Source organism: Microtus oregoni, unplaced genomic scaffold (genome assembly GCF_018167655.1).
Source record: "Microtus oregoni isolate MIOR12 unplaced genomic scaffold, Mior012 000023F_ref0000262, whole genome shotgun sequence".
NCBI classification, from domain to species: Eukaryota; Metazoa; Chordata; class Mammalia; order Rodentia; family Cricetidae; genus Microtus; species Microtus oregoni.
Window position 1 is genome coordinate 21,514,134 of NW_024543082.1, and position 27,540 is coordinate 21,541,673.

General features: G+C 38.8%; 1 protein-coding gene across 1 annotated transcript in view; it reads left to right on the forward strand.

Annotated features, from left to right (window-relative positions):
- Positions 1 to 20,362, forward strand: part of Gap43 (growth associated protein 43) — an 87,654-nt gene extending 67,292 nt beyond the window's left edge. The window contains exon 3 of the mRNA XM_041673076.1: positions 19,688 to 20,362. Coding sequence (XP_041529010.1) covers positions 19,688 to 19,773 — 86 coding nt within the window. The 3' untranslated portion in view covers positions 19,774 to 20,362. The remainder of the gene's footprint in view (positions 1 to 19,687) is intronic.
- The last annotated feature ends 7,178 nt before the right edge of the window (positions 20,363 to 27,540 follow it).

Consider the following 27,540-nt stretch of genomic DNA (forward strand, 5'->3'; position numbering starts at 1 on the left):
GCCAAAGTTAGTGGGTTCCCATGGCAACTAGGCAGCTGGTGTCTAGACACTAAAAGAGAAGCTTTGCAATTGAACTGCAAATCTAGATTCTAACACACCCCCTCCTCTCCTCCCTCCTCTTCTTTCCTCCCATTTCCCTTTTATTTACAACAGGCATTAGTGCCAACGCTGGATGAAGTTTCCTTTTGACAGACCATTAAGGGAAGGAGGGGGAAAGAGAAAGCGGGTGAGAAACCCAAATGTACTGTCTTGTCATATCAGTTCAGGAAGAGGACAACTGAGTTGACAGACTCTGATCGCGCCTGCTCTTTTTTTTTTTCTCACGAAGGATTTTATTTAATTAAAATATTTTAAATTAGAAAACAGTGCCACTAGTCCACCAGGAGTCATAAGCACCTTTAAAAGCCAATAAAAGCATTTTCAGGGTAAGTCTTCAGCTAATACACTGGGGTAAAGCAGAATTTTTCACTGGTACCAGGTGATCAATATAATTTCTCTTCCTATGTGGCTCAGGGGAATTGCATGTCTTTGGTATTATAGGAAAATACAAGAAAGGGCTTTAAGTGACACCTCATATCTATAAAAGTCAAACTGAAACCTTTCTTATTTCTCTTGAGGAAGAGAAAAGCTGTCCTTAACAACCAGGGTCTGGTCTGGTTCTTATAGGTAATTTTAAGCATTCTCCTGTGTATATAAACATTTTACAGAGCACAAAAATTAGGCAAAGGCACTTTATATAAGACAGCTAAGAGCATATCTGAACACAGTCTAAGATTAAACATTGTCCAAACTACAAAATGGCCAATTATATCCTTAGGCTGACTATATAAACAATTAAGTTTTTCTAGATGATATCTGTTGAGGTGCCCAGTCATAAAATTACCTATCCATGACATTACCCCAGTGCAGAACAGTGTTTTGTTTCCCAATTCATCACCAGCTCACCAAACACAAACTCAAATAAATCATTTCTGATTCTTCTGAGATGTCTCATGGTTCCCTGCGGTGCATTTTTTCATGGTTACCACCTGTCAATAAACTCAGCTACATTTAGCTACATATAAGCTCCTGGCAGTCTTTGGACAGGAAGTGTTGATGCTCCATAGAATTTCATTGTTCCCTTAAATAAAAAGTATTTTTCGCAAACATTTGATTTTTTCATGTGATAGGTGATTTTTATTTTACTTTATTTATTTGTTTATTTATTGATTTTTACTATACCTCACTGAATTCAGAGATTATTAAAACCTAATGGAGAAAACAGAATTAGGGCTGGGAAAATGACTCTGTGGATAAAAACAATTGGAGACCTGAGGTCAGATTACAGAATCAAGCTAGTCATAGAAGTGTGTGTCTTGTCATAGTTGAGCTCCTATGGTAGATGGGATGCAGAATCAATAGACTCCAGCAACTTGCAGTCTGGTGTATGCAGTGGTGACAAATAATGAGACACCCAGTCTCAAACCAAGTGGAATGCGAGAACTGACAGCTGAGGCTGTTCTATGACTTCATATCCACACCGTGAAACATGAACTTCCTCTATTTCTTTCCCAGTCTCTCTCTCTTTCCCCCACCCCCCTCTCTCTTTCACGCACACACATACACACAAAGATTCAGAGGAAACACAAGCCACTAAATTGATTTTTCTTTTATAAGTTTTCCACTTCTATCTCAAACACGTCGCTATGACCACTCAGAAAAGTGTGAGTTTGAGAGCCTCTCCCCGTAGTCCTTAGGTGGGAGTTGGCAGTGATACTTAGGCGTGTGGATCAGACAGACAGCTGAATCTGAACCTGTTACAGCAAAATTATCATTTTCAAATTCAGTACATTTCATTTAGCTCTGAAGGCAAATTATATCCCAAGTTTCAGATTCTAAAGTTTCAAAGAATTAGTTTAGTTGGAGTATTGGTCATCTCTTTCCTCTGTTACATTATCATCCATCAGTTTTAAGTGAGTGTTTTTAGCCCCTTGAGAACAAAGGCTGATTATGATGTAATAACTTTAGTTCAGATGTTAATGTCTTCTCTGCCACCCTCTGCAGTGACAGCTGGATGTACTGTCTTGTGGCTATGTAAGTCTCCCCAGTGAAGCTACCATGTGTGTTTCAGCTGAGTTCTGTCCCTGGCTTTGGAATGTTCTTACTCCTCGGTTAAGGTAGCTGAAAGAGACCTTCTCACAATTATCTCAACATCGAATCAATTTGTGCCGACCAATAGTTTGGAAACTATTCTACTATCTAGACTTTTGGTTAGTTTGCATTACTTCAGGCCCTATATCATTTATCTCTTTTTAAAATTCCAGCTGATTTGAGACTCAAACCCAGACTTACTGTCATCCACACTCACAGAGCCCGAAATACTATTCTTAAACACGTGATTAGAGAGAGGCTCTGTGCTTACTGATCGATTTCCATAATCTAGCTCTGATATCTCTGAACTGGCCTCCTCCTCATTCCTGTGTTCCAGCAATCTCCACTGCTTATTTACTGACTGTTGGACAATTCCTATAACTACAGACTTGAGATACATTTTTTACCCTCTTCCACCCATTACCTGGATTCGTGCCCAAACAGTAGTTGTGTGGCCAATCTCTATTTCATTTGAATGTGATAAGCATTTACATTAACTTCATCAGTGCTCTAGCGGTACTTTTTAATTTCATGTTTATGGCCTCAGTTATGGAGGTGCGCCAGGGAAAGAATGAAGAGACGTAGGTATGTATAGTGAAAGAAATTATAAAAAAAATTGATAAGGCCAACCTGGTTGTATTAATAGAGAAAATGGTTAGGTGATGTTCAGTGTAGTTTTAAATACAGGACTAAAATTATCAGGAGAGTTAAGTATATAGAAACATATTTGGCAACAGAATCTGGAATTTGGCAAGTGTGATACAAAGATAAAGTTTTGTGATAAAGAAAGCAATACGCTTACAAGATTGTTTAAAGATTAAGAATATGATGTTTAGGCTGAGGAGATGGCCCAGCAGCAGGCACTTGTCGCTAAACCTGATGACCTGAATTGGGTCTCCAGAACTCACATAGGGGAGATAGAGGACGAACTCTTTTAATTAGTCCTCCCATCTCCACCCACATGCTTTGGCATGTGAGCATGTATGTTTGGATGTCCACAATAAACAAGTAAATCAATAAGTATAGTTAAAAGTGTTGTTAAAATGGTAGCATGCTTTTAATGGTTCATATTAAGCTCGTTAGAGAAATGGGTCTGAAACAGTCTGTCTTGGGTTATAGTCACATTAGGGGACAAGAAAAGGAAGTCTGGCTCTACAGGACCAAAGATAAACCCATAACCTATTCTTAATTAAAGATGGGAAAGAAAACTAGTGTAAGAAGTCAAATCCAAAATGTGCCAATAAACCAAGAGATGGTTTTCAGTAACTTATAGCAATTATAATCCCGCCGCCATCTTCACAGTATCTTGATTTGCTCTAAAAGGGCTATAGATAGGTAGGAACAGACTGGTCATTGGTGAGGTGATTTACATTTGGGGTTGCTTTGGAATAGAGGAATTTCATTCGGTTGAGGGGGATTTGTTTTCCATGTGTCTAGCTCATTTCAAAGGAACAAACAATTCTAGTTTCAGCTAAACATTTTCTAGACAGAGCTGATTTACAGCTTCCATGTCTGCCCTGGTATTGTCAGTAGTTTAGGCATGGGGGTAAAGGTCAATGCTTGACATTGTTACTGGTAAACAAGAGTGACATCCTGGAGTCTTATGAGAGCCTTGATTGTAAGAACAGCAAACTACATGAAGAGGTTCTTTGTGGTAAGCCGCTTCCTGGAGTACGAAAGGATAGGGGGTGCTCAGGAAGCCAAATAATGAGTGAGTTTCTTAACTATCTCTGTTTTCTCCATCACAGATCTCAGATAAAAGTTAACATTCAAAAGAAGGAACAAGAAGTCAAAGAAAGGTCTGAAACAATGGTAGCGTGATAATAAGGGTAACTGAAGTTTATGGCTTGCAGTGTAATTGTTCTGTTTTGTTTTGGTGAATTCAAGGAGGGCACAAACAGAAAAATAAGGAAGGAGAGGAAGAGAAGATATGCAGTTGATAGTGTTTCCTTATGTGAAGGTCATTGCTCGGAACAGAAGGAATAATTAGGTTAGTGCACTTCACCAAGACAGGTTACCCTGGACTTTATGAAAGGCACTGGATAAAAGAGAGATGCTAATTCTTTTGTTCTATGTTATTCCAGCAATCAGGCTGCATAAAGCACACAGTGGTAGATTTCTATGGAATGTCAGGATAACTTACAATCAAAGTTCTCAAAGTAGAGACTGTTCATTACTGGAGGTGTCACTGTGGATACCTGCAACAGATAGGGTTATGGGAGCGTCTCTAAGGCCCCCTTTAACACTAAGGTATTGTTGGCACATATCTTGATCAATTTCAAATAATTTTGAAGGAAGAACTTGGAAAAAGGAAGATATAGGAGGTAGTTTCTATATACAATATGTCTTAGAGAATGATTTTAACGGAGAGTAAACATTGGGTAGAGAAACGGGTGAGGGGCAGACGGGCATGACTTTCTTCACTTTTGTTTTCTTTTTCTTTCTTCATTTGACAGGGTTGCACTCTGTAGCCTAGACTGGTCTCCAACTCATGATAACCTTACTCCGTTAGCCTCTCTAGTTCTGGGATTAAAAGCATGAACCACTGTGCCCACCTCAAAAAATTTCAAATTGCACTTTATTATTTTTGAAATTATAACAACATTTATTGAGTATATATTTCATGTATAGAACAATATGGAAACTTGGAATGCAGCAGTAAATAACGCAGACATGGTTGTTTCCCCTTGTGCAAGGCCTACAAAACTGCTAAAAAACATAAAGAACTATTAATTGCAATTGGAGGCACAGAAGAAATGAACAAATGGCTGGATTTCAAGGTCAGTGGATGATTCAGGGTATATTCTGAATTTGGTGGTCAGAGAAAGACTTTTCAATTGAGAAACATAAGTGAAAAGGCAAATCATCCATCAATAGAGAGATGCCTCGCACAAAGGTTCCAGAAGAGTCAAAAGCTTGAGTTTGAAGGATCCATAAAATATAATTCTCTATAAGGGGTACATGAAATGTAATGAGAATGGAAAAGTAGACGGTGTTCACACTATTGGATGAACAAGGAAGCTTAGATTTAGATTCTAGGCCTAACTTAGTGTTCTAAGCAGGATAGAACTTCTCAGTTACACTTGAGGGTTATGATAGGTAGGGATATTGTCTACATATAACTAGGGTTGTGAGAACTCTGCAGTTGATTTCCATTGAGTTATACTGAGCTTGCTGTTTCTACCCACTATGGTCACTAATAACAGGTAAGCAGATCTCCTATCTTCCTCATGGGGAAGTTAGGAAGGCAGTGGGTGATATTTAGACTGTTCTTCCTTTCATAAGAAGCTATTGGGTTAGGCCATGAGCACGCAGTGGCACTGCCTTCAAATTGCACTTTAAATAATGGATCTATGGTTTTATCCTGAATAAGATTCAGACAGTAGGAATTTTTTATTCTTTTTCTGCTTATTCTCCCAATGTTCCCAAATAGCCAAAGTCATAACATTCTGTCACTACATATAAGAGAAAATCTTGGAGATTGTGACCAAAAAGAGAAAAAAAATCGGTACCAACACTAATATTGCTTTTCCAATAGTTCTGATTGTGTTCCAGTGAATGCCATTGATTCCTAAAGCAGTTCCTTTACTCAAAGGCAGCACCATAATTTGACAAGCCCCAGGAAACCAAAGCATACAATAAGTACAAAATGAATTGTCCCAGTAAGAGATGGGATTGCATCTATTTACCCATGTGCAAGCTTATAATACAAACGCCGTTTATGGGGTTTGCTTGTTACAATAATGTTTTTTAAATTAACTTCAAAATTGGGTTAAACCTTCACAGTTGGTTTTTTAACGTTCTGCAGCCACTGGAATCTGGAGGGGGTGGTTGATAAAGGTATTCACTTTTATTTCCTCCTTTGCAGGATATAAAAATGATCTCTTATGATTTATTGATATGACACCATCTGTAATAATTTTAGCCACGTCTGGTCTCTGACTATCCAGTAACTCATTATTTAATTTACAAAATGTGCCATAATCAGTTGTTATAGTATTCAACCTAATGAATGCATTTAGAGGTCCCTATTTTTTGCCTTTTCTGTGTAGGATTTGTACTTCATCTCTACAATCTGAACGCAACATGGAAACTTTATAAAGCAGTAATTCTCAGCTCTGGTTCTGTGAGCCTCCAGAGAGTCCAAGATTACTTTTGATAGCTCTTACTAAATTATATTGAATTGCCTTGTGTGTCGCAAAGGAAAATAGGAATGGAGGAAGAGAAAGATGGCGGGAATAGAGAGATACAGTACATTTAGGACTGCAGGGAAGAGGCATAAAAAAAAAAAACACTATTAGAATCCACGCAGCCCTGAAGGTGGCGAAAAGCACTATGGTCTCTTGGAATGATTCCCGAATTCTGATTTATCCTGTGACTTTAGCCAAAGCACAGAACCTCTGTCTTCTGTTATTCTCCTAGGGACGGAGGGAGTGAGATGAAATCATCTAAAGGGCTCCCCCAGCTTTCCCTAATTACATGAACAATTTACTGTAATTTTATGAATCATCACAAGCCAAGTCTGTGATAATATATACAGACTTAGAATTTTTTGTCCTGAATTATGTAGTTCAGCCATTTGCATTGATAAAATTAGCAAGACAACTGCCAAGTTTCTAGTTTGCTTTGTGCTGTGTAGACACAGCCATAAGGGAAAATTACACAACAAGGATAAATAATTGTCTGCCTAATCTCAAGTTCTACCCAAACACATCACAGCAAGTCATGGCAAGAAACTCGCTGAGTGTGATTTGTGGGTGCCGTGTACGGCTATTATACAGGTTTACGTCTCACCTAGACAATGGGTGTTCACAAGCGGGAGGGGCTTTTAGGCAGCTGTAGCAGGACTGGTGTCTCTCCTTAGAACTGGAGTCATGCCCAGTTTTAATATCTGAATGTCAGCCCCAGACTCTTACAATCTGATATCAAATTGTAGGATTTCAAAAACCTGAGGTGTTTTTTGCTTTTGAAGATGAATGTTCGAACTATCAGCTTTGCAGTGAGCCATGTTAACACAATATATTTGAAAACATTATTGTGGATCAATGTAGGCTCTTTTAAGTAAAAATCATTACAACCTGGAAGATAGCTCATTAATTTTCTCTAAGTCAGACTCAAGAAACAAATCACAGGAGGAGGCCTTCAGGTCAGCTCAAGGGCCTTGGGTCCTCCTTTGAAGTGCTTGGTGTCTTCAGTAATAAGGGCTAATCTTCCATCTAGGGAGTCAACCAAGGCCAATAGCCTGTCATGTTTTGGGAATCTCTTGGATATCCATTCAAAAGGGGTTTCCCATATCTGGTGTTGGGGGTTTATTTAGAATAGACAGTCTTTGACTCTTGGAGGGAGAATTGTCAGCCCAGATGGGAAAATTTCATTTAAATTATTTATGTGTATTTATACACAGACTTACTTATCTTATATTTTTTGGTAGGTGGCTAATAGTATGATTCCTTATGACTTTTCAGACATCCTTACTATCTCAAAAAATAAAGGAAACAAACAAACAAACAAAGACACAAATCATTAGCTAAGGTCTGGGGGTGACTCTTTGAAATGCCATACAAAGCTTACATATAATTCAATAAAAGCAAACTTCTGATAAAGGAAAACCAAGAAATTATATTGATAAAAATGGCCAATAAGCTTGATCATCCTGTTAAATTCAGTAGTGAGAAAAGGGAAAAGACAACTCATTTATTCGGCATCCATGTGAGCCAGGAAGTGTCAGTATGTTGGTTTTCTTGTCTTCATTTAACGTTCAGTTTTCTTCATTTCTGTGAATTTATCACTTCTGATTTATGAAAATATGAAAAAGCATGGAATGCACATATTGAGTTATTTTGTGTCTAGTTCCTAAATATAATAGTTGGCCTATAGCAAAAACTGGAAAATGTTCTCTTTCAGAGAACATGCATGATTTAAACATGCAGTGCATTGTGAAGGACCTTAAATCAACATATTTAGTTCTTATAACAGCCCCATGAGAGAGGTGCCAACATTACTGCCAATTATAGATAAGGAAAATGAAGCTACAAGAGGTTAAGTAAGTTACCCAAAGCTATAGTAAAATGTCATGGGGGAATTAATGTAGTGCAGTTCCAGGATTAACCCATAACTACTGCTCTAGGCCATTTATGAATAGTCATGTTTAAACGTCTATCTTTTAAAAACTTTCTTGCATATTTTAATAACTTAGTGAAATTGATAATTATGAAAATTAGGCTTAGCAAGGAAATGGAGGATGTCTCCCACAGCTGTGAACTCTAGTTTACTGGGATTCATTTTGTAACCCCAATTTTGAAAGTTGGAGTTACTTTATTTGGGAGACTGCTTGTTTGCTTCCCAGCCACCCAGACCCAAATACTAACACAGAAAATATACTAATTGCAACACTGCTTGGTCTATTAGCTCAGGCTTCTTATTAACTAACTCTTACATTTTAAATCAACCCATTCTTATTATTTTGTATTTTACTGCAAGGCTTGTGGTTTAACAGTAAGGTTCTGGCACTGGAGTCTTTCTCCTTTGGCAGCTACATGGTGTCTCTCTGATTCCACCTTCTTTTCTCCTCAATCTCTACTTGGAATTCCTGCCCTGTTCTATTCTGCACTGCCATAGATCCAAAGCAGATTCTTTATTAACCAATGGTATTAAAAACATAGAGTGTAATCCCATATTAATTATAGGTACACATTTTTCTTGCTTGAGGTTATTAAAGTTTTATTTATGTTTAAAAAAACATTCATGGATGTTCTTCTGTGTTTATCGTTTGCAGTATTTTGTGAGCATAGATATTAAGCATGATGCTAGAAATTGGAGACAATACAGATGCACATTAATCTTTAAGGCATGTTTTAAGTATTGAGATTCACAGCTAATCAAATAAAAAAATCTTACTTTTCTGGAGTATAAATTTGTGTAAATATATCCCAGGAACAAAAGACATTAGTCTATGATCAACTGAAGACTAAAAAGATACCACAAATCAGCATATAATGCAAGAAATTTAAACATGAAAATAATTTTCAACATGAAATAAAGAATGATTAACTCTCCCTAGAGTAGTTTAGAAGAGGGAAACATAGTTGAGCTAGGTCACGAGAATTGATGAGCTAAATTCAAATGACTCAACTTTGAGTATTTTCTATATGCATTGAATAAAGTATCAGCTATTCCACCTTCCAATCACACCCATTCTTGGTGAAAAGGGTATCTTTGGACCAGTGCTTGAGAACAGAATTCTTGTGTAACCAAAGTATTAGTGGCACACTTGAGGTAAGGAAATAGGACATAAGGAAATGAAAGTAGGGCAGAAGATGGGCAAAGATGAGATTTGGGAAATGTGGTCTTGTCTCACCTATCAAAAGAACTCTGCAGCCGAGACTGCACCACAGCACAAACGTATGCAGAAATATATGACCCCTATGGTACCTGAGATAGAGGTGGCCCCAGCATCTATAGGTCAAGAAGGCAGGTGTTGGTTGTTACCAGCCAAACCTGCAGCAACTGGAAGATGAGACGCATGGTAAGGTAAGATTTGCACAGGGTCACAAATAACATCAGTTACAATGCACAGAAGCCATGGACAGGCACTGATTAGGATGCAGAGATGTAGAGTACAGTTGAATTGCAAATGAGGGATAAAGTAACATTGAGAAGGCTTTTTCTCTCCATTTTTGCTATAGTAAGCTATTTACAAAATCAAACCAGATATGTGTTTTATTCATTCTCAAAAGAATATTGAAGTATTGTATGTGAGTGTGTATGTATGCATGTGTTATTCTGTTAATTTTTAAAAAGAAATTTGAAGGTTGTAAGACAAACTGGGCCACTATTACAATGATCACTTGCAGTCTATTTACAGCAAACTGAATAGGATCTGCAATGCTGAGAGACCAAACACGGAACTCACTTAGGCTTTTAGAAGTGTCTGAGGAAGCTTGGACATGTCCACCTGTCTTGTCAGATAAGAGTTTTAATCTTCAGAATTACAGTAAAGTCTACAGGGGAAAAAAAGGAATCAAGCCATAGTCCAGAGGCTGAAATGTATAATTGCCACTGGGTGACACTCAATGTCAAAGTTGCCTTTCTCTCCCTGATGTCACATTTCACAAGATTTCTGTGCTACTGTGTAACATGGGGGGTCAGGCTGCTTGTTTGTTGGGGTTTCTGTCCTGCCTGGTTCCCTACAACTGTTTAGCCCCAAAGAAAATCACACATAGGTCTCCATAAATTATAAGCTGATTGGCCCATTAGCTCTAGCCTCTCACTGGCTAACTCTCACATCTTGATTAACCCATTTTTCTGATCTATGTTAGCAATGTGGCTCAGTACCTTTTTTCAGTGGGGCAGATCACATCCTGCTGCTTCATTGGTCTGGGCAGGAGTGGGAGTAAACAACTTCCTTCTTCCCAGGAATCTCCTGTTCTCATTACATCATTTCTGCTTCCTGTCTGGTTTTCCCACCTATATTTCTTGCCTGGCCAATCAGCATTTATTTAAAATATGACTGATAGATTATAGACAATTCTCCCGTACTACAACTGAAGCCATGCATGCTTATCTGTATGCTGACTCCACATCCTTCCTGTCCCCTCACATGCTGACAGAACTGATGCCTTAGAACTAGAGTCAACCACCAGGTCACTCTGGCATATTAAAGAGCTAACACCTCCATAGAACTATATATGACTGCCAGCTCAGTGTGTGATTGATCTGGGAGGACAGATGCAGGAATAAGTGAGCCTTATGGTTACGCTACTGTGAAAATGCTATCAAGTTTGGTGTTTCAGGTTTTACTCTTTGAAATTTACTTTTTCATTGTAATCACAGTAAGAAATGAAGTAACCAGACTAGGAATGTAGCTAAGCTATAGAGAGCCTGCTTGGTTCTGGGTTTCTATCTCCAGCAAAACACACACACACACACACACACACACACACAATTTAAGTAAAATCATTTAATTTTATATATTTATTGCATCTTATGTTAGAAAATACTGACAGCTTCTAGACTAGTAATGTACGTTTTAAGTGTTGCTCTTTCTGCTTGTCAGTAATGGGAGGAGGAGACGGGCTATTATTTTTTTGCTGATTGTGTAGGCTAATTTAAGAAGTTCATAAAGCAAGTTGACCTATCCTTCTTTGACTTTTGTCTTTAATCTTTGGGTCTACTTTCCTTTCAAATAAAAATACCAGCTTTTCTTTTGCAGACTAGAAAGACTGTATTCCCCACCAGTCCCTACAGCATTGACTTCTCTTGGTAATCTTCCTTGTATAAGTGTCTACTTTTTTTGTGTATAGCTCTTCTTAACACACATATCCTTTTTAGCCAGAGATATAGAAGTGTTGTGAGGGCTATCATTATATCTAGAAAAGTAAAGAGAAAAAAAATGTTATTTTTATTTCTTTGGGACATTATTTTTTTTTCTGTGTTAGAGTTAGAGTCAAGGAATCTTAAACCCCTAGTTGGTTAAATATTCAATAGACAATACGTGGAATCCTTTATGTTTTGTGAAGTATTCTAAAATATCTTTTTGCAACTTCTACATAACTTTCAGTGAAATGGGACAGGTACAATTGTCCATATTACTATTTCTAGATTAGGAAATTAAAGCAAAAGAAAAAAAATCTAATTTGTTTGAGCTCATATGACTATTGGTAGAAGAGTCAGGGAAAATGATAGAGTTGCTTAGCCCCATACCTTGTAGTGGAGTAGAGAACATGTGGATGGTATGTTTGGGGTATCACTAAAACCCCATTCCAGCTGTTTTTGGTGCTTCTTCTTAATTAAACTCTTATTTGTCACTCTTTAAAAACATAAGTGCTTAATGGATTATTTTCTCTTTCAAAGACTCAGAAAGCAAGGGACAAGGGTGAAGGTGTAATTTAAAACATTATCCTGATATAAAAATATATGTGTACAGACTTGGCATTTTAATATAATTTAAAATATGAAACAATGACGACAAAGGAAGATATGGGTCTCCATGTGAACCAAAAGCCGGTCAAGGCTCCAGATTGGCATTTGGTGTCCAGCCCCAGAGAAAGGCCCTGTGAGTCAGACAAGGGCCATATGTGAGTAAGCTGCTAAGTACTGCTTATTGCTTTCCTTAGAGCTTTGGAGCTAACGATGGTGCTTAATATTCAAGAAAGATGAGAATAAAAGGGGAGAGGAAAGTGCACCCCAGCCCAGTGGTGATTGGTAGAGTAATTGTGGGCATGGCCCCAGGATGATAGCAGATTCTGTTTAATCAATGTTGACAAGGCTGGGGAGAGCTGGGCAAGTCCCAAGAGGTAATGTTTTACTCGGAAATCCACTCAACCTAATTTCAGTAATGTAGGGCTGTGGAGGGACCTGGAGAAGAGCCAAGGAACAGGGCCATTAGAGCTCCATGAGGGCGACGGCAGCTGGGAACACCGCCATCCCTCCAGCAACTCTGCAACCAGACTGCCTGGATGGGCAGGCGAGCAGCCGCTGCTGCATATGCTCCTGGTGTTTGCTCTTCAACAGAAGGAAGGCACAGACATGCTATTCTCACCCTTTCGAGGAAATGAATGAAACCCATCAAAGGCAAGAACTGCTCCCAGAATCTTTTTCAGCAAGGACGGGAAAGTCAGGTTGACGTAGAACTTCAATGATCATGGTGAACTTGGTCACTCAAATCTCTTTTGTATCTTTGTCATTTATGACTACCATTATACTGTGCAAATGCATACAGAGATATTTTACATATTACTGATCTTTAATGTGGCTTTGATCCTTTCATTTTTTTAAATATGGTAGCCATGGAGTTAAGGGTACAGTTCACTGACAGAGCACGTGCCTAGCATGTACAAGACTCTGGGTTTAATACACAGGGAAAAGAATGATGTGTAGAGAGAATGGTAGTCATGGGTCACATAATGCAGAAAAACTATGAAGACCTTCCAGTTCCCTAAATGTGTGGGATTCTTTAATAGCATTCAACTTTGCGAGTTCAAGAGAAGTGACTCAAGAGAAATGATGGTGAACTCTACCAAGTTTTTCTTTCCTTTACCCCTTTTTTTCCAATGAGCAACATCTCATTCTAAAAGCTACTAGCATATACGATCCCAGAAGACAAACATTTTGATTCGTGCTTCATTATTTTCACTGTCTAATCCTAATTCACAGAGAGGCACATAGCTCAGCTTTTCTCATCAGGCACATTAATGAATGGAGGAGCACACTTCTCTTTCATTTTGAAGTGTCTTTCAACTTTGATGCATGAATAATATATGACTTGATTGTCTATGATATTGACTTTCTCTTTGTAACTTAACACATAAAAATGATAAAATTAAAAGAGGCTTCCTGCAAGCATGATGATTTTTAAGAGATCTTTGAAATTAGAAAAGCAAGTTTTTGCAAAGACTAGTTAAACGCTGCTGAGGCAAGTTAAACTATTTGTTAAATATTAAAATCATCTGTCTAAATTGTCTCAATAGTCTTTTTATAACTAGGTAGCATTTATGTGATTTAGATTATGCATATAGAAAGTAGATTAAACATTTTTAAGTTCCCACCTTAATCTTCTCCTGTGGATAAATTATTTACTCTTGAACATATGACCATATATTATTGGAATGTTCTCATAATTTTATACCTTATACCACATAAATACTAAATAATTTTTTTTCTTTTTAATGAAAGCCACTAAAACATATCTCCAGTCCTCATAAGAGCATCAGATTTGGGGAGCCAATTTTGGTGTGATGAAGACCAACTTAGGAACACATCATACATATATATTAAAATAGTTTGCTTTACACACACACACACACACACACACACACACACTGTCTGATTAAAAAAAAATACTGAAATTGGGTGGCCTTTAAGAAACAGAAGTCTACTTCTGACTGCTTTGGCAGCCAGAAGCTTACAACTAATCCTCTTTGTCAGTTGAGGGCCTGATGTCTTAAAGACCTAACATCCTCACTGTGTTTTTCCTCAGAGTTTCTTCATGAGGCAGCAGGAACTAGTGAGTGCTCAATGGTCCATCTTTTAAGAACCTTTGCCAAGTCACAATCCCATGTGCTCCATCCTAATCATCTAATCGTTGGCTAAGGACTCACCTCTTATTATTAACACCAGGAATCAAAAGATTTCCACATACAAATTTGAAGGAATAAAAAATTTAGACCATAGTGCCATAGTTCTTTTTCCTATAATATCTTAGTCCTTTAGCTTCTTCAGCCTGTTAAGGAACGACTGTCACAGAGGGAGAGTGATGCTCTGCGTGAAGAATGTAGTTATTTATGCTAATTGGGCTGTGGTAATTGGAGTGACCAGCTGGCCTCAGCCATTCATGTTTTTCACACTCTCCACCATGATCAAAGTTTTTTTTTTTGCTCAAAATACGAAAGATTACATATTAACTCATCTCTAGAATTTACAAATTACATAATTAGCACCAGAATGTGCCAAGGCCAGCTTTCAGATTACCAAACACTAATGATGGCTCTTCCCATCATTTTGAGCCATTTTTAGCAAGTCCAACTTCTAGATTGTATTGATACTGTGACTGTGCAACTATGGACTTGTGTTATGGTTCCCACTGAGTCCATCCATCCTGATTGGGCTAAGGAGAGAGGAGAGGATGTGATATCAACCAGGAGGCTTAAACAGGCTCTGTGATAGGCTGAAGCAAGCTGCCGTTTACCACCCATGAATACAACTTTATGTACATTATTTAATCTTTTGCCTCAGATTCCCCGGATGTAACATAAGGTGGTTATAATAGCAGCATGGATGGAAATGAAACAATACAAATCTACTTCAACTGTTCTGAGCATTGATGACAGCATAGAATTATTTCTTTAAGCAAAATCCTTTACACAAAAGGCCAGGACTCTATAATTTACATCTACATCCAGGCATTGAAGCCGAAGAAACACCAAACTGTAGATCTACAGCTGTATGGTCAGTGTCATGTACCGTCGGTAAGACTTGTTTATGGCTGGCATCAGTGTGGATGAAACCCCGTTAATTACACAGAGACATTCTTTTCTGCATGCAGGTTCAAATGGACCTACTCTAAATCACAGATATCCTAACAAGTTTCCTCCCCTTTGATCTTAAAATCCTTCACAGGATGCACTTAGTGCCTATAAAAGTGGATGTTTTTAGAACAGCCACACCCCCACATCTGACTATGGTTTCTTTAATTTGTAGGTAGGGTTTTCTTTGGTCATGTTTTGGGTTCTTCATCCTAGCTGGCTTCACTTTGTAATAGTTAGACACAGGGAGACTGGCACTTTCCAGTGTTTTTTTTTTTTTTGTCCAAGCCTTCCTTCCTTCCTTCCTTCCTTCCTTCCTTCCTTCCTTCCTTCCTCCTTCCTTCCCTCCCTCCTTCCTTCCTCCTTCCTTCCCTCCCTCCCTCCCTCCCTCCCACCCTCCCTTCCTCCCCCTCCCTCCCTCCCCCCTCTTTCCCTCCCTCCCTTCCTCCCTCCCTCCCTCCCCCTTCTCTCTCTCTCTCTCTCTCTCTCTCTCTCTTTCTTTCGTTCGTTCTTTCTTTTTGTTCCCTCCCTTCCTTCCTTCCTTCCTTCCTTTTGTGTATTTTCTTGGGGACTTATCAAAACTTCACTGAACGCCCTGAATTGGTACATATTGCTTTCATGAAGCAGTCAGCTCATCATCTCAAACAAAAATGACCTTTCTGCTCAATGTTCAGACAGAAAAGTCACACATGGTTCAAGCAAAATAAGATATACATAGAATTAATTTTATGTATTCCTCTGAATTAAGCTTCAACTAAATGACTGACATTTCAGTTGAATCTCATCAATTGCCATTTTCTGGTGTTTATGTTGAGGAGTCTTAAAAAAAAATCTTAGTTTTATAGGGAACAAAAAACTTCTGTTCTGTAGCCACTGGTTTTCTAGTGCTCAGTAGGTATTCTCCTGACTTCTGCTGTTCAAGCTTGTTCCTCTGATACAAAACAGGTAGACGACCCAAGCTCTAGTTCATGAGTTAAGGAACATCTTTTTCTGTGCTTCAATTTCCTCATTTATGAAATAAAGATACTTAGTCATTATTTCACTCAAAACTTATTCAGGACTTTCCTTGTATTAGCTCTGTGCTGAACACCAGGGATTCAAAATAGAACAAAAGTTGCTATCTTTGCCCCTAAGGAGTTTATATCTAAGTTGTTATGTTAAAGGTCCCCTTCATTGATCATGCTTTGTAGCTACAAATATGTCTTTGTGTTAAATCAATGTGATGACAGATTTCGATTTGAATCAGATATTTATTGCTGTTTTCACAGTCTCCCCAGTGCAGAATATTTACCACACTGCAGATGTGTATCACATCAATTAAGAAAATAACAAATATATATATATATAATTTGAAGCATCAATGGAAAATTTGTAGGCCTCAAAGCAGCCTTAACAGAGCACTATCAAAAGGACTTTGTGTCAAAATAAGCAGCTTTTTACAAGTTGTCATCTTTGCAAAGAACGCCAGGAGGAAGTGTTAGAATTGAAGGGCTAACCTGATTCCACCCAACACAGAACAGAAGCACCACTGCTTTTCAGATTTCTGTTTATTCTTTTAGAAGTTCCTTCCTTTATATTCCACAAGCACAAAATCCTTCTCATTCCACCCACCATACAACCTCCTTTCTCTTGAGTTTCCTAATTTCCCTCAAATCATACATATCATAGTTCTGAAAGCTTTATTTCAGTAGGAGCAATTTGAAGTGTTCTCCTGCTTCATCATCTGACCCTTCCATATGCTGCTGGGTTATTTAAATCTTGCTTCTGTAGTTTTAAAAGAGCTCTAAAATTGCTTTATGGAACCAATAAAGATATTAAACCACTTTTGGCATACTCTTAATATCCAAATGCTTGAACAGTGCCAGGCTCTACATGAAACCTCTACAAGAGGTCTAGATTGCTACACAAAGGCTTCCATGACCTAAGTCATTGTAATCTTTTCTTCTGGATTATACCAAGAGCTCACAATCCTTGAGGAATACTGGCACATACAATAGTATTTGACAAGACTGAGTTCATTTTTTTCCAATAGCTTGGATTGAGACAATGTTTTTCAAAAGTTAATAGTTGTCTCTTGGAAAGCAGTCTGGTTGAAGGCTCTTTCTGAGTAACCACTGTGTTGCAGACGTATCTTGCACCAAATGGTGAGTCCTACCAAGCCAGGGGGACTTTAAAGTTTCAATTATAGTGAGCCATTATAAGGTGATATTATTTTATAGCTGCTTATATTAACTACCAGATGGGAATGGCTCGATTATAGAAACCATGAACATTTTCAAGGACATTTTTTAGATATATTTACAAAGAAGAAATTCCAAAGGTATGTTGATAGCGGTGGCCTTATTTAAATGTAAATATTCAGCTTTGAGAGAATGCCAGTCTATGTGTGAGTGACTTGAAAGACACATACATTTTTATAATTCTTCTAATGGCCTCCTAAGTGGGATCCATTTCGCTAACCTCAGCATCTCCTTTCAACAGTAATCCACATTATTTAACACTGCTTGTTCAGTCTCCTTAAAATGTATCTGTTATACATTGCCTTCTAATTAAATAAAAATCTGTCAGGCTAATAATATCCCACTGGCTCCAGTTTATCTGTCTAAGGAAAAATGGAAGCGAGTAGGTATTAAGAATGATAAAAGCTGCATTTTAAAGAGCATAGATATCTTTAACGCCAGGAAGTGTGGAGAAAACAAATGTTAGCACAGTAGGCTTGGAGCTCCTGTCCTTAGGTTGGCTTATAAAACTGACTCATGATTGGCACATGTGAACTGTGACTTTGAAGAGTTTTCATAGTCCTCTGTTAGATAAGAGTGATTCCCTGAGGCTAAAATCTGTGTAAAGAGGGTACTTTGTGTTAAACATCTGTTTTCATTCTGGGAGCCTGGCTTCAGTTCTTGCTAAGCCAGCCACTAGTGCATATCTGAACTTGTGGACTTGAGTGGGCATCCCTAATAGGTGCTGTCTTACACGTGTTCTCACAATTCGTGACTGGAAGGATTAAGCATATTTTAAAACTCCATAGGGAAAAAACAGAGCTCTTTATGTCCGCTTGTCCCCAGCTTATTTTGCTTTTTATCTTCTGCTATCATCTATTATAGCCATAGATAAAGCTGTTTGCCGAGTTTATAAGGCCTCTGTGAAAAATCACTGGACTTAGGGATGGTTGTGGTATGGGGCATAAGATATGTCCTTAGTTGGTACCAAGTAATTTTAGGGACAATGGATTTTATTTAGGCAGACTGGCATATTAGTAAAATGTCTTTTAGCTTATAATCAGTTGACAATTATCAAGGTAAAGCTTTGGAGTTGGCGGGATTAACCTTCATAAAGACATAAATCTACCTTGTTAAGCAAAACAATACTCCCTTCATGGGTCTGTGAATTCCCTTGGAATGTGCTCAGTTGTAAGAGACTGTAACCCAGGGCTGGAGAGAAGGCTCAGTGGTTAAGAGCATTGCCTGCTCTTCCAAAGGTCATGAGTTCAATTCCCAGAAACCACATGGTGGCTCACAACCATTTGTAATGAGGTTTGGTGCCCTCTTCTGGCCTGCAGACACACACACACAGACAGAATATTGTATACATAATAAATAAATATTAAAAAAGAGAGAGACTGTAACCCATTACCGTGTCTTAACGTGCTTGGTTGTTTATCTCCCTCAATGAGAAGGATGATGGGTAGGTGTTCAAGTGTTGTACACCCCATGTAACGATAAATTTTCTTTCTGTTCTACCATATTTAATATAGAGATTATTTCTTTGTGGTTATAGGATAGGTGTTACAGTGTCGGGTAATTTTTGGGTTCTCCCTATATTGGGAAGAGAAGGCCACAAAGGAGAAAACCAACTCCATCCTCCCAAGGAAATTTTCTTCCTCCTAATCAAACTGAAGCTCTTAGTGGCCTCCCCTGGTTCCACCCCAGGGTTTAAAATTTCTGCATTTTACTTCCCACACTTCACATTACTAGAAATAAATGGTAAGATAAACTGGAACAGATACTCAATGAGCCAAATGAATTACCTGCCACAATTATTCTGACACTAAGCAACAGAAAACAGGTTATTGCGGGTGCCTCGATTGTGAGGCTACAAGGTTAAAAACCACAGTGATGGGCTGGCGATATGGGTCAGTGGGCGAAGCTGCTCATCATCAAGTCGGGCAACTTGAGTTCAATCCCAGAGACCTACACAGTGGGAGGAGAAAACTGTCCTTCCTGCAAGTAGTTTTCTGGCCTTAACCCCCGTCCCCCAACACACAAAAGCACGCACGCACGCATGCGCACACATGAAAGAAATGTAGATTCTACTGAGTGACAACTTGTCCTTCACTTCCTTATGTATTGCTAAGCAACCTCCTAGAATAAAAGATTCTGGTCTGGGAAATTGGATTACTGGGATATTAATCACTACGTTATCACAATCTTTTAAGTAATGACTTGAAAAGAAGAAATACATTGTATCATTGAGCGGATTCATGAGACAAAATTCTAACCTTCCTCTCTCTCCCCACATCTTGTTTTCTTCCTCAGAAGCTGTAGATGAAGCCAAACCTAAGGAAAGTGCCCGACAGGATGAGGGTAAAGAAGACCCCGAGGCTGACCAAGAACATGCCTGAACTTTAAGAAATGGCTTTCCATGTTGCCCCCACCTGAACCCTGTCTCTCCCACCCTTTCTCTGCTCCGCTCTGAAGTTTCCTATCCTGTTCCGCTCACGAGTGTGAGCCTGTCCTCTCCCACCTACTAGCCCCCTCTCTCTGTGTGGCAAACATTTAAAAAAAGAAAAAAAGCGGGAAAGATCCCAAGTCCAACAGTGTGGCTTAAACATTTTGTTTATTGGTGTTGTTATGGCGAGTTTTTGGTGATGATGATGCAGTCATCTTGGGAAATTCTTGCACTGTACCCCAGTTTTTTGATCTGGTGCGTGTGGCCCTGTGGGAGTCCACTTTCCTCTCTATTCTCTCTCTGTTCAAAGTGTGTGTGTGTGCAATGTTCCGTTCTGAGGAGTCCAAAATATTAAGTGAATTCAAAACCACTTCTGTTTCCTCATTTTCAATGTGATGGAATGAACAAAAAGGATTTAAAAAATTCAAAAACCCGGTTTGTTTTAAAAGTAAATAAGTAAAGCAAATGTGCCAATTAGCGTAACTTGAGGCTGTGAGGCTCCTTTTTCAATCTGAATATTAATAAATCATGAGAGTAATCAAGTTTGGTGTCTCTGTGTTTTTTTTTTTCCACATCCCTTTGGTCGCTTTGTTTCAACGTATTGGACTCTCATAGGTCATCTGTTCCCTGAGCTCCTACACTTCCACCTGTAGCCCTGATGAGGGAAGCACCTAGCTAGGACCAATGACTGCCATCCTGATGAGACAGTTGGGTACCGCACAAGCTTGCTAGGGGTGCTGTGACAAAGAATCACAGTAGGTGTCAATTAAGCAACAGACATTGATCATCTCACAGTAGTGAAAACTAGAGGTCTGAAATCAAGATGTTGGCAGTGTTGATTCTTTCCGGGGCCATTTAAAGTGGTGGGTTGCAGGCTCCTCACCATGGCTTATTCTAGATAGCTATCCTTTCCCTGTATCTCTTCACATTTTCCCTCTATGCAAGTCTCAGTATCCAAATTTTTCTCTTTAGGATGCTGGTCATATTGCATTAGTCTTACGCTAATGACCTCATTCTGACTAGATTGTGAAGACTCTATTACCAAGTCACATTATTTTCTGAGGAAATAGAGGTTAGACTTTAATACAGGAATTTGTGAGAGAGGCATGAAGTTCAGTCCATATAAGAGCTAAGGTTTGCTCTTACTACAGTAATTTCAAGTAATTTATGATTCAAAAGTTTGGTTTATTGGATGGAAAGTGCTCTGCGTTTCACTAAGTTCAATATAGAGATGCCCATATCTCTCCAAAACGCAAAGGCTTTTGCTTAAATGATTCGTTTTACAATGAATATTGAGACAGTCTGTTCTATCCCCCCTCCAGATTATAAATGTCTATCCTCACAAGGGCAGGTAAATAGTTATAACCATTGCCCCAGCTGATGCTGACATGAAAGGAAAGGCATACCTTATGGGGAGGGGTTTGACGCCATAAAGTCCTTGCTACTAAGCACAAGGACCCAAGTTTGTACCCCCACACTCATTTTAAAGAAAGACAAGCAAGGAGGGGCCTCCTTGTAGTTTCAGTACTGGGGAGGCAAAGAGAAGTGGATCTCTGGGAAAGAAAGAACGAAAGAGAGAGAGGGAGGGAAGGAGGGAAGAAATGAAGGAAGGATGGGAGAGGGAGGGAGGGAGATAATAAAGAAGAGTGTGTAACATTTATTAGATTCATATTAGTCATTTTCAAATTTCTTTCTAGTTTTAATTTTCTACAGTGCTTCTGTTACCTGATGCAAATTCATGAGTGGTCATGTCCTACAATAGCCGTAAGGTTCTTTCGAGGACAGACATGGCCAAAAAATTCCTTTCTGCTCCCTCTGTTCATCTACATACAGAATTTCTAAGCTGGAAGAGAAAACTAAGATAACAAGATCTAAAAGTGGTAATGTGTGTGGATTTAAATAAAATCATCTTAAGTGACACAACCCACACTTTGGCAACTCTGATCAGCTTCATACAGCGACTTAATGCTTCAGAGAAACCTAATGCCCCGTGGAGCCTGAGTCCTATGTGAGACAAAGAAGATCTTTACTTGGTTACTGACACTAAGTGAAATTTCCATTGGGAGAAACTACTGCAAAGAAAAAGACCATAAACCATCACACCACATATTAAGACAAATTGAATGTTTGACTTCACTGTGAATTGATGACGTTTGTGCAAAAGACATTGAAACAAGTTCTTGAAGCACAGTCATAATAATTATCTCACTAGAGCATCAGCCATCATAAAATATTGGAAAGGTCATTCTTAAATTGTATCCATCTCTCATAGAGTTACCAGGAAGCTACCTACTACTTCAGGAATTTTCTTTTACCTCACTTTTTTCCCCAATAAGATCAATGCTTTCACCAGCCCCCTTCAAAGCTATACTTCAGATCAACATTGCTATGACTTTGGGCATAGAAATTATTTATACATTCTGAATGTTTGCCTTCAAATCCACTGCAAGGAATTATAGGGGTTCTGGAAAAATCATGTTAATTTACACTGTTTATTAGTTTTCACCTATTTGCTAGAATTGGAATTTTCAAATTTCGAATGGTTATCTGCTTACATTTTTCCTCATAAAGTCCTGGCTTAATAGAATTTTAAAAGTGAGAAAGACACATTGGAGTCTGACAGCAATCTTGAAGACATGAAGGAAACTTAGTCTGCACTTTGATATAAAATCATTCACTTAACACATCACACATGAAGTCAGGGTGATGAAGCCATGGACCATTGAGGACACAGAAATGTGTACTCTGAATTATAGAGCAGGATACTTGTTTACATTATGATATCTACTTTACATTACTTTGAACATTTAAACTAGATTGAGGAAAAGTCCAAAAATCTTCAGCAAGGGCAGGTGATCCCTTCTAAGGGTAAGACAATAAGGCATGAGAACCAGTGTCCCATTCATAGCACAACCTTGGCCTTCTCTGCAGGAAATGAATTCTTTAGACCAAGCTGCATGATTTGGGTCAACAGTGTTCCCCAATGATGTACCTCTTTGATCATAAAGAACTGTGATAATATAGAGCTTGTCAGCTCCATAGCCATACTCCTAATTGACCCTCCAGCATGTGCAACATTCTGTACCTGGTTCAGCAGTCCAGATCCTATTTTTTTTTTAGTACATCATTTAATTCACATGGTGGCGGGCAGAGGAGGATGAGGGTACAGCTTGCATGTGCTGGCCTGACTAACCCTGCACTTCCCCTGGCCAGATGAGCTTCTACAGTTATTCTCGCTCTTTTCAAGCCATCAAACAAAATGAGAACAGGATACCTAAACCCCTCTCTAAACATCTGAACATATAGGCACTTGGAAATCTCACAATAAATAAATAAATAAATAAATAAGCATTGTTCTCAACAATGGCCAGCCCTGTGAAAGCTCATGCAATAAAAAAAAAAAAAGCTGCATGAATGATTTCCACGCATCATTATTAAGCTCACCGCAAGTTCCATTAACCTTTTCAAAAATCTTGTTATGTACCATCTGTTGTCATGGAAACATAGCTTCTATTCACCTGACTATAAAAATAACTTAATTGGTGACCTTCCTAGTGAAATGCCAGTTAATGAGGATAGTAATATAAATGTGGGCTCCTTTAATTTCAAATGGGACTCTCGCTTAACTTTATTCCCTACATGGTTAAAGCTGTTTACCACACCCACGGCTTCCATATATCCATCTCTGCAGAACTGTAACTTTGTTTCATCTAACAAAAAAAAAATCACAGTCACCAGGAATGTAGACAAGACTATAGCTATATTAAGGCACCCAGGACATTTTCAATGTGTGTTTTCCCCGCAGGTTGTTTGCCTAGTTTGTTTTCTTCTAAGTGTGTGTGCGATGGTTGGTAATCACAGCAAGAATTTTATCCCAGATGGTACCATTCTACAAACATTTCAGGGAATTGCAATGTCTTTAGATGGGAAGAAATGCTGTTGGCAATTAATGGCAAAATGCAGAAGACAAAGATGTGGAACCATATAGTAGTTTTCTAAGATATTTTCCTCTTTTGAGATATGGTCTGTACAAAAGGCTGACCTTGAACTTGCTACTTATCCAAGGATGACCTTGAACTTTAGACTCTCTGGCCTCCACTTCCCAAACTTGCTTTGCTTATCTTAGGGAAGCACTTGCTCAAGAGAGCTACATTCTAGATTTCTCCAAAGAATTTTAAAACAGTTTTGTTGTTTAGCTACTCAAACAATTCTTTTTGTTGTAAGAAGATAAAAAATATTTAACAAAAAGGTATAAATTCACAGTTTACCATCCCAAATTGAATGATGTTGACATTTATAGATCTAGCCTTAATAAAGTGGGTCTGCATTACTGTCTTTGCCAGTCATCATGTGGTGCGTGTGTGTGTATGTATGTATGTATGTATGTGTATGTGTGTGTAACTGTATATGTGTGTGATGTGCATGTTTGTGTGTATGTATGTGTGTGTATGTGTATACGTATGTGTATTTGTGTGTATGTGTGTGCATATACATGTTACTTTTTTTTTTTTTTTTTTTTGCTGTGATAGAATACCTGGCGGAAGCAAGTTAAGAGAGAAGGGAAGGGGAGGGTCTTTTGAGTTTTGGATTGTTTTTTGTATTTTGTATTTTGGTTTTTTGACTCACAGTTCAGAGCAGTGGTTCTCAACCTTCTTAATGCTGTGACCCTTTAATATAGTTCCTCATGTTGTGGTGACCCCAAACCATAAAACTATTTTTGTTGCTATTTCATAGTGGCAATTTTGCTACTTTTATGAATCACTGTATGTAAATACCTATGTTTTATGTGGGTCTTAGGTGACCCCCATGAAATGGTTGTTCAACACCCAAAATGGTTAAGACTCATAGGTTGGGAACCACTAGTGTCTCTTACAGGGAAGGCATGAAGGCTGGAGTGGGTTGCTTCATGGAGACTTGAGTTTGCAATGTAACCTTCCTCCTCACACACTGGTGGGTCAGGAACCATGAAGACTTGAGTTTGCAGTGTAACTTACCTCCTCACACACTGGTGGGTCAGGAACCGGAAAGACTAGTTCAGAAGCACAGCTAATTTATCATCCTCAAGGCCAACCCCAGAGACCTACGCCAGCCCAATAGGTACCACGTCCCTAAAGTTCGAATTGCTCCCTAAACAGTGCCATTAGCTGGAAACCAAATATTCAAACTCACAACCCTGCGGAGACATTTCAAACTTCAGACATAATACCATATAACATCCGTGTTTATTTATGTTGGATTATTTATTTCTCTGTATACAAAGACATCTGCAGATATACCTATGACAGCAATGAGCTCACACTGTACATTTATATTGTAAGCTGATTTAGGTATTGCACAGGAGATTGTAGGACTCTTTCATGTAGGGAAGTGCAAATTTACAACAATGTAATCCAGTTAATACACAGTGTTTTTTTATTATCATAGTTAATAAGAGTATTTGCTTGATCTGATCCATAAAAACAAAAATTGAGTCACAGGACATGAATTCTTATGGGCTTCTGATATAGGTTGTCATATTAAAGATGGAGGACTTTGAATTTGTGGGTACTATTGTGATTTCTTCATTCCTGTGGAGCTCTGCTAAAGGCTGCACCAATAGGACAAATGTCCAACCTAGCACACATTTACCAGAGAGCTGTCCATTATTTTTTTACTGAGTGGGGAAGTTATAAAAACTCCACTATCGGACCCAAACTATCTATAACACCTCGCGTTTCCCAACCTATTGTCCTACTGCTGTCAGTTGCACAAATCTGCTTGCATGTGTACATGTGGATGAATGACCTTGTCAGACTGAGAAGGGGGACTAAATAGAGTGGTGGCCAACTGTACAATAATGGAGAACTTTAAAAAACAACAAACAGCACCCTATCTCTGCTTTTAAAAGTTTCTTTTCATTTTCTATTTATTTATTTTGTTTTATAGGCAGTTTTGTATTATTTTCATGAAAACAGGGCATTCAAATAACTTATGTTTACTAATGTTGAAGACAAAGCTATAAACATTGGGCACGAGGCAATAACTGACATGTTTCATCATTTTTTAGTTTTTTTTTTAAACTGTGTGTGTATGCGTAGGGTCATGAATGTGAGCACAGGTGCCTATGGAGGTAAGATGTATCAGATTTCCCCTAAGTTAGAGTTATAGGTGGTTGTCAGCTATCTGTCATGGGTACTGGGAACTGACCTCAGGTTCTCTGCTAGAGCAGTTGTTCTCTTAATCACTGAGCCCTCTGTCTCTTCAGTTCCTCCCCTTACAACTTGTTTTATCTTTACCACAATCCTCTTTCCTCCAAAGTGATAGAACTACTTGTTTCCTTATATTTAGTTTGGAATGGTTTGAGTGCCCCCAATGTAGGAGTGTGAGTATTACAGTTTTAGAGCTGCAAAGATACCCTGACTTATTGGGAAGCCAGGCTATATTAGAGTCACAATAGGACAACTCCAGAGAGGTAGACCCACAATAGTCCAGCTCTGGAGGCTGGATCCACGATAGAACAGCTCAATTCTGGAGGAAAGATGTCCTGAATTATCAAGAAACCAGGCTGTGTAGAGCCACATTTGGACAGCTCTGGAGGCTAGAACTGCAATAGAACAGTTTGGCCCTGGAGGAAAAGGTGTCTTGATTTGTTGGGAAGCCAGGCCACCTGAAACTGGAGCTGGGGTGAAGTGGGAGATAGTCTTCCTGCAGGATATAGCAATCCTGCTCCTTTCCTGGAGAGCCGCTACAGCTGAGCTGGTCTCTGTTCTGTGAACGGAGACTGCTTTGTTTCATAGTGGTCCAGATTTGGATAATCACACAAAACCAATATTAATTACAACACCATTTGGCCAATAGCTCAGGCATATTTCTTGTTAGTTCTTACATCTTAAATTAACCCATTTCTCTTAATCTGTATCGCCACAATGTTGTGACTTACTGGAAAGGATCCAGCGTCCTTCTTCTTGGGCAGCTACAAGGAGTTTCTTTGACTCCACCTTCTTTCTCAAAGTATTCAGTTTAATTTTTCTGCCTAGCTCTATTCTGCCCTGCCATAGGTCAAAGCAGCTTCTTTATTAACCAATGGTAAGAACATATTCACAGTATACAGAGGGGAATTCCACATCATTGTTCCCCTAAGGGAACATCCTAGTAGAGCTATCAGCTTCTTCTTCTGCCCAAGATGTTACTTCTTTTGGTAACACTCTGCCAAAAAGGAAGCCCCTGCAAAAATGTAGCAATCTCCCCAGCCTCCTGGGAAAAGTTGTTACTTTTTCTGCTCAGCCTTGCTCAGTGTCCCCTAAGGGAGCATCCCAGCAAGGTTCTTCTGTTCTGTTTAGCCTTGTTCATTCCTTCTAAAGGAGCTTCTCAGCAAGGTTTTTCAGCTCAGTTCCCTAAGGGACGTCACAACCAGGTTCTTCTATTCTGCACCAGAGAATAAAGATTGTCACTCAACACTCTTTTGAGAAAGAGATTTATTTGGGAAGGAGGAGTCCAGAAGACTGGTTGACTGTGCCAGGGGTGGTGGTGTGTATGTGTGGGGAATGAAGCTTCTTAGGGGGGGAGTTTTCCCGGAATCAAGAGGATTTGTTAGTTTTCCTTGCTCAGGGATTGGTTGGTTTAGCTGTCTCTGGTTTGAGGGCCAGACTGGGTTTCTTTCTCTGGTCATTTTTAGCCTTTTGACTCTAATCTAAGGACCAGGGCATAGTTCTTTCACTGGCTCTGATTCTAGGGACAAAGT